The sequence below is a fragment of the Cariama cristata genome, unplaced genomic scaffold (genome assembly GCF_000690535.1).
Source record: "Cariama cristata isolate BGI_N322 unplaced genomic scaffold, ASM69053v1 scaffold32899, whole genome shotgun sequence".
NCBI lineage: Eukaryota > Metazoa > Chordata > Aves > Cariamiformes > Cariamidae > Cariama > Cariama cristata.
In genome coordinates this window covers 1-8,182 of record NW_009635810.1, presented here as the reverse complement: position 1 = coordinate 8,182, position 8,182 = coordinate 1, and the positions used below count along the sequence as shown (strand labels likewise).

Below are 8,182 nucleotides of genomic sequence, written 5' to 3'. Positions count from 1 at the left end.
TGTCTCCAAGGCCTTGTAATTCCCTTTAAAAAGCAATGCTTTTCTAAAATTCTAAAATATATTGTCATAAGAGCTACACCCCTTCTTGTAATTTAAATGCAACAGAAAAAATAATGCCACCTTAACACTTAAGCCAAGCATTCATCTCCAGTTGGGACCAAGACTTCTTATATTCCATGGTCAGGTATCTTGGAAATAGTAGCAGCAACATAAAGTACTGTGGTTTGAAGTTAACATTAGCCAGGCTACATCATTTCTTTGCTGTAACATGTGCCACAAAGGGAAGGTAAAGTGGAGCAAGGAAATTTATGTATTTACAAAATTACATCTTAATATTCATCTTAGAAAAAAGACACTGGCCAATACATTTAACATTCTTACTTGGCTGTTACAGTCTGCACCAGGTGAAATTGAAGAAGAGGAGTATGTCCAAAACCTGCACAAGGGAGATTTACTACAGGGAGTATGGAAAACTGTATGCAGATCCCCATAGATATTAAAAAAAAAAAAAAAAAAAACCAAACAGATTTCAGATTTTACAAAATTCATTAAAATGATTTGATAGCAAGTTTAGTAACTGAGATGTCTTCCATGTGATGTAGTTAGTTTCAACCATAGCACCATAATTCATGATACGAAGTTTTCATATTAAGATCTTCTGAAGTAGGCCTCAATTTGTTCCAGGGTCTGTCCTTTTGTTTCAGGAACATAAAAGGCTGTAAAAGTTACATTGAGGCAGCAGAAGGCAGAGAAGAGCCAGAACGTGCCATAGGATGTTAAGAAACCCTGAGGGAGGGGAAACAACAAAAACTGCATTATTCGAACTCACTACTGTACAACTACAGTTCTGTATTGCCAAAGACAACTGTAGCTCAAGGCTCTCTCAGGAGCCTCTTTAATAAATTTCCCTATGAAAAGAAACTTCAGATTGTTGATTTATGATGCTTACTATAATATCATGAAATTCTTTGGTTACCAAGAAGGCCATAATCCAGTTTGTTAACACACAAGCACCACTCAATACACCTCTAGCTTTAAGTGGGAAGATTTCAGATATCACCAGCCATGGAACAGGACCCCAGCCAAGAGCAAAACCTGCAATTAGAAACAGAAGAGAATAAATGCAAGTACATATTAAAGGGAAAACTGAATGATGCCCAAGTTAGGAAAGTAAGGGGGATTCAGGTTTCACTCTAGGTTCTTGGATAATTCCAATAAAACAGTACCTCTATCAGAAGGAAGGAGAGTAAGTTATTTTAGGGCAGCGTGAGAAATGCTAGTATGTTTTTCATCAAATTAATTACAAGAATATTCTTAACAAGCAGAACTTCTTGCTATAAAGTCTCTGAAGTGGCAAGTTTAAAAACTGACCTTGGTTCTAACTGCTGCTGCCTTGTACCATCACAGAATTCAGTGTGGCTCAGACACTAACAGGGACCTTTTTGCCATTAATGACCGTAAAGCAGTTTAACCTGAGCAATTACTTCCTACTATTAGCACAAGAAGGTATAAATTAATTTTCCAGGGAACTGGCTTAACTAAGCTGCTAGCTTTATCACCATAGTTGTGAATGCTGAGCCCAACTTTGCATTATACACTGAAAAGGTCTGTCAAAGATGTAACCCCTTTCCAGTCATCAATAATGTGACAGAATTGTCATATTCATCAGAAAGTTTGAGTTTGGTGTAATGGCTGCTTAAGGAGCCTGTTCCACTTACCAGCAACAAAGAGCCCTAGGCTCAGTACTGCAAGCCAGGATATGCTGCTTTCTGTTCCTGGGGATGCTGAATTTAGAGTGAGCCATACATCGGGATTTGATGAGTTGTTCTGATTTGGAAGAACCATTTTAAAGTAAAGCCCAAACAATGCAGTACTGAGAGCCATGATTATCCCTGAAAAGTAAACAATAACCAAGTTATCACTGGTTGCCACTTGGGTATTCTTCTGAGAGACAGAGCATAGTTGGTCAGCCAAATCTAAGATATGCTGGCCCTCACAGAAGTGTTTCTTAAAATATAACTCTTCCGGGAAATAAACACTGGCCTTGACAGGACTGAAAGATGCTAGACACACATTCTAAACACTAGCCAAACAATATAGTCTTGACAGCAGTCGCTACTGTTCAGTGTGCAGCACAATACCTATGTCAAACAGAATTAGTTTTATTTAGCACATTTACTTGTAAAGTTAAAATTTTTAACACTAGTCTTGTACAACTAAACAGCACAATGCACTGTGAAAGTAGCAGCAGCCCTAGAGAAATTACTCTGAAATAGCCATTTGTTGACAAGTTGGGTACAAGAATGTATCATGACACTGAATCTTACTAAACAGAAAAATTACCACAGTAGTAAGAACTGTCTCAGTGACATAGCTATTTCAAAATAAAAACTGGCCTGGTAAGAAGAAAAAAAGATAGCCATATGTAGTTTCAAGGGGTTCTACCTACAATGTATATATAACATGATAGTTTCCTCTTAGGAATTTAAGTCTATAGTTATACCAAATTAGAAATATAAAGCAAACCACTTCAAAATGCATAAATTGCAATACTTAATTCCCCCAACAGTTAAGACACTTTCTGGTATTCTATACAGTAATTTTTCTTACTGAACAAAATTCAGTAACATGTTTTACCAGATATGTAAAGCAGCACTTTTCGTCCAGTTTTATCTATGATAAGTGCAGCCACAGCAGTGAAACATACTTGTATGGAACCCACAACAACAGAAGCCATTCTGCTGTCCTGAAACAAAGTAAGACGTAGGGAGAATTCACTCTTTCGGGTTGATAAGAGGATCACTTATCAAGCATGCATTTGTTTCTTGAATCTGAAAGAACACAAACTATACCACAGAAATTAATTGTGGGAGGAGACAACAAGGGAAGGGGAGGGAAAAAAAAAAAAAAATCACCAATTAATAGAACATACTGGTCTCTTAATAAACTTTAAAATAAGCCACAACTTCTTCCTAGAGTTTCACTTCCTATGAAACATTGCATTTGCAACTCTTAATAAAAAAAAAATTTATATAGAAAGGTGACTATAACAGGAATGTCTATCAGTATCAAAGTTTCAGACCAGCAAAACACAACATACTTCCCCCAAAAAACCCAGAACATTCAGGTTTACCAGAGTAAGATAGTCAAGAGAGTATCTAGAATCCAAACAAAAAAAGCCCACTAAAACACAAACCCCATTATTTATGACACAGGATCATTATGAAGTCTTTTTTTTTTTTTATGTGTTTAGACTTACTATAGCACTGACTAAGCTGAAACTGTTACAGACATTTGTCAGTTTGGCAACACACCCCAATTACCTTGAAGTTTGCATCCTCAAAGATAGTTTCTGCGTAAAACATAACTGCATTAATGCCTGTCACTTGCTGGAAGAACATTAGAGCCACACCAATAAGAAGTGGCCTGTAGACTGAGGTGTTCTTCAATTCAGAGAGATTCACTCCCTGTTAAAAAGATTAAGCAATGATTGGGTGAGAAATTACATCTTTTAAATCAAAGAACAAAAACAACAAAAAACCTCCCCAGAATATTTCAATCTGTTCAAACTCAGTAAGTTTCCCACCCCTCCTTTTCCAAAACTAAGTGCCTTAGCAGTTAAAATGTTTATATTTGAAGTATCTGAGAACTCCTGAAAAGCATTTTTCCCCCTTTCTTAGGTTCTAAAGACAGAAATTGATAGTACTTTGTAGAGAAAGTTAACATGAATGCATCCACAGTTTGCAGAAACTGACTTCAATGATTAGACATGCCTATTTAAGCACACATCTCCCAAGAGGCTAAATGACATTTTTAGAGATGCAAGAGAAAATGCATTCATACAACACAAACAATAGGAAATCAGTGTTAGAGGTGTTGAACAATCCTACAAAATAGCTAAATAAAGCAAAAAACTAGATAGCTGTCATATAATTAACAAGATCAGAAGCCCGACTGCTACTCATGTACGCTGATAGCAGTTGCAGCTGAAAGGCAGAGGAAAAAGATTCAAAGAATCTCACTTGTTTCTTGAGTATCATTGGTATGAGGGAACAGATTTGAACCACTGTTTGTAGAAAAGGCGATTAGTTAAGCTTTGGTAAAACCCTTTTAATTACACTATATGCTTTCAGATGTTATCTCCATACAAAAAGTTTTTTAAGAGTACATCAGATTCTTACCACCTCTTCCTGAACACTAGCTTCAATCTGCCTACATTCCCATTCATGGTCCACATGTGGTCCCCGCAGAAAGTGCAAAGAAGCTATGGCTTCTGAGCATTTGTTCCGATTCAGCAGAAATCTCGGTGTTTCAGGCATGAAGGACATGAACAATAGCATTATGCAGGATGGAAAAGAACACAACACCGCTAGCCAGCGCCATTTTAGTGTTATTCCTGGGTAACGGAAAGAAAGAGGACATCAATTAGTTGTACAAACACATTAACATTTACTTTCAATTCTTCAGTGTGGTTCTTTCATTACATGTGCTAATTCTTTTTTGTAACCTAGAGGCCTAACCCCAATACCTGCAGCGTAGGCTCCCAGTATGCCAGTCACCACCATCAACTGAACACAAGAGCCAAGCATACCACGGACTTTAGGATGAGATACTTCAGATATATACACCTAAAACATAAGGAGAAAACTTCTAATAATTACTTCTATCCAATTTTGGATCAAGGACATAAGTAATCCATTTCTGGAAAAAACACAGATGTATCTCCTAGTAACTCCTCTCTTGGAAAAAAGCCTCAATAAAATGGGAGTGAGTAGAAGAGCACCATCTCAGAAATGTATACTCGCATTATGAAAAAACCCTGGAAAAAAGGGAGGACCTAAGCCAGAAGAATGTCAGTGCAATATCATTATATCAAAGGTGAATTAACTCGCATTACTAAGAGCTTCTTTTGTTAGCCGTATTCAACAGGAAACACATCATAGCAAAGCAGTCTAGAGCTTGGAACATTCTTTGCATAAACATGTAGCCCAAGCCACATATAAAACTCTTTGCAATGAAGTTTTAAATTTTTAATTCAACGTAAAGAGTGCAAATTATTTCATTCTCCATGAAGTTCAAAACTGACAGCTCATCTTAACACAGGCTATATGAAAAGCACCACACCTCATCCAGTATTTGGAGTCAAACTTTTCAGCTATTTTTTAATATATTGGTCCCAAGTCAACAGCTACAGTTTAGCTGTATACATAAAAAAAGAAATCCCTCATATTTATACATACAATTCCTTCTAAAGTCACAGTTCTTACTTTTTCTGGAAGGAAAATAAGTAATCCTTATTTCAAGAATAATTTAGAGCTACAAAAACTTGGTATTACATACTCTCCTCCCTCATCACAGAATTGTCTGGTTGGAAGGGACCTCTTAAGATCATCTAGTCCAACGCCTCTGCAAAAACAGGCTCACCTACAGCAAATTGCACAGGAACATGTCCAGGCAGGTTGTAAATATCTCCAGAGAAGGAGGCTCCACAACCTCTCTGGGCAGCCTGTTCCAGTGCTCTGCACCCTCAAAGTACAGTTCTTCCTCATACTAAGATGAAACTTCCAGAGTTTCAGCTTCTTTCTGTTGCCTCTTAACCTGTCACTGGGCATCACTGAAGAGTCTGGCCCCATCCTCTTGATATCTGCCCTTAAGGTACTTATAAATATTGATAAGATCTCCTCTCATTCTTCTCTTCTCCAGGCTGAACAGACCCAGTTCTCTCAGTCTTTCCTCATAAGGGAGATGCTCCAGTCCCCTAATCATCTTTGTTGCCTTCCGCTGCACTCTCTCCAGTAGTTCCTTGTCTTTTTTGAACTGGAGAGCCCAGAACTGGACACAGTACTCCAGATGTGGCCTCACCAGGGCAGAGCAGAAGGGGAGGATAACCTCCCTCGACCTGCTGGTCACATTCTTCCTAATGCACCCCAAGTCACTGCAGTTACATATATCTTTTACTGTTGGCTCTGGGTTAGGGCCTTTACATATTGGAACTTAGAGCTCAGCTCTGTGAAACAAAGAGAAAGCAGTCATTGGTACAGCAGACAGAATTCCTCCAAAGACATTAACACAACAGACTAAGCAACCAAGCTTCCAACAACAGAGAAAGTTGCACAAGATTATCATTTAGACCCTACCACCTTGAATCGTTTTTAGATTTTATTTTTATAACCATCTAGATTGATAAAGAACCAGCATTAATTCTAGACTTCATTATGAGTACTTCTTATCCTCTGATTTTTAGTTTGCATCTCAATTCAAAAGCCAGAAATGCTGGAACCACCAGAAAAAAAACAAACAAACTTGAATTCTAGATGGTTTATTTCACGCTACTACCTATTCAGCTAGATCCAAAAGGTCAAATAATACCAGAGAAGACCGGACAACAACAGAATGAATTATCTCCATTTCCCTATTGCACATATATTCCTGAATGCGTAGAAAAAGTTAATATTCAGAAGGTAACACTTAAATGGAATCAAAAGGCACTATCTGGCATTACTGCAAGATGAGGGAGCAGCCATAGTTATTTGCAAAATCAGGAAGTTTGGTGAAATATAGGACTATTAGAAGAAGAGAGTAATGGGGGGGGAGGGTGGGGGAACAACCAACACCCTCCCCAATGTTATATATAAGGAATTTACAGGAACATTACTATAATGAGGAATATTACTATAGTAGAACATAAACAGAAGCAATCAAATAAAGGACTAATAATCTGAAAAATAATCTGAAAAACAGAAGTGCCACTAGAAGAAACAAAATTTGTTTTATTTATATTTTCTTCATGATTAAAAACAAGCAAAATATGATTCTATAAAAATCAGTTTCTTCTAAATCCACAAACTGCTTTGGCTACAGTTATTCAATTAGTTCACCCAAGCTACCTATAATACTGCTATGGAAAAAGAAACAAAAAGCCCCACAAACAAGCAACGCACATGCACATACACCCAGAAAAACATCTTACCGGAACAACAAGTGAAGTAATTCCACTGGCTAAGCCTGTCAGCGTTCGTCCAAAATAAAGCATCCAAACATTCTGAGCAGATATAATAACTACATATCCAAAAACATATGGTATTGAGCACAGCATTAGACTCAGCTTTCTCCCAACTTTATCCACAAGATAGGCTCCTAGTATTCCTCCAGCAGCAGCTCCTAATGTTACTACTGACTTAAAAAAACAAGTTAAAAAAAATTATTATACATACATATAAAAATATAAAAATAAATGACAGCAATTTCTTTTAAAATCTTGAAAAGTAAACAGCAGCTTCTAAAAAGTGTGCAAGAGCATGCAGGTGTTTTGAAAACCAAAATAAACATTAACTTCTTAACCAAAACATAGTCAAGAAGCACTACACACCATAATTAACAGCAAGCAATTTTCACATACAAAGCTCTTTCAATGAAGAAAAAAAAGCAGCAGTAACTGCTCCTTAATCTGTCTACAAAGCTGTTCATTCAAACACAGGCCTTTCAAACTGTTTTAAAGCCCTGAAGAATCTGTTATCTTGAATAACCCGAGGTCCAGCTTGTATCCAAAAAGCAAATATTCCCCATGTTGATGGATTGCACTAATTTATTAAAAAGTTTATTTTCTGTGGTCCCTTAACAGGTTCAGGTGAGAAACATAAGAATGGTTAGAAGACATTTCAGCACCAAAAATAAGTTCAAATAACAGGGGCATTTATTAATATATGCTAACTGACACTTACAGCACTGTTATTCAGGAAAAATCTGAATCAATCACTGAGTTGAGAAAAAAAAAAAACAGATTTCATTATTAAAATCTGCATTCACTCTCATCCTTAAGAGGAGTAAGACACCATCATATAAGCAGCATCTTCTTGATCTACACTTTCAAGTGAACTCACATAATGGTAATGCATCATACAGAAACTTACCCCAAACCACGAGGCTTGATTGCTGTCCAGTCTTAATTCAGGATCGTTGATCTTCCTCAGCTCTGGAATAACAGGTGAGCTATAGCCTAGCACGAAGCCAAAGCTAAGGGGTCCCAGGACAGCAGCGAACGTGGCCAGGTACAGCTTCTTGTTCTGCACTCTGAGGTAGAAGAGGCCGACAAAGATAAGACTGCCCTCACCTCCCGCTTCCGGCCCCTTACTACGGCCGGTAATGCTTGGGCGGTCCTGACAAAGGGCTCAACCCAGAGCTC

At 37.6% G+C, this 8,182-nt stretch overlaps 1 protein-coding gene across 1 annotated transcript; it reads right to left on the bottom strand.

Annotated features, from left to right (window-relative positions):
- Positions 1-648: 648 nt before the first annotated feature.
- SLC2A8 (solute carrier family 2 (facilitated glucose transporter), member 8) lies at positions 649-8,130 on the bottom strand (the record flags this gene model as incomplete). The annotated part of the gene is made up of 9 exons (XM_009707684.1): positions 649-786; positions 950-1,095; positions 1,719-1,892; positions 2,638-2,746; positions 3,324-3,467; positions 4,185-4,396; positions 4,529-4,628; positions 6,971-7,177; positions 7,911-8,130. Coding segments are annotated over 9 exons (1,450 nt in total), but the record flags the coding sequence as incomplete, so codon positions are not given.
- Between the last annotated feature and the right edge of the window lie 52 nt (positions 8,131-8,182).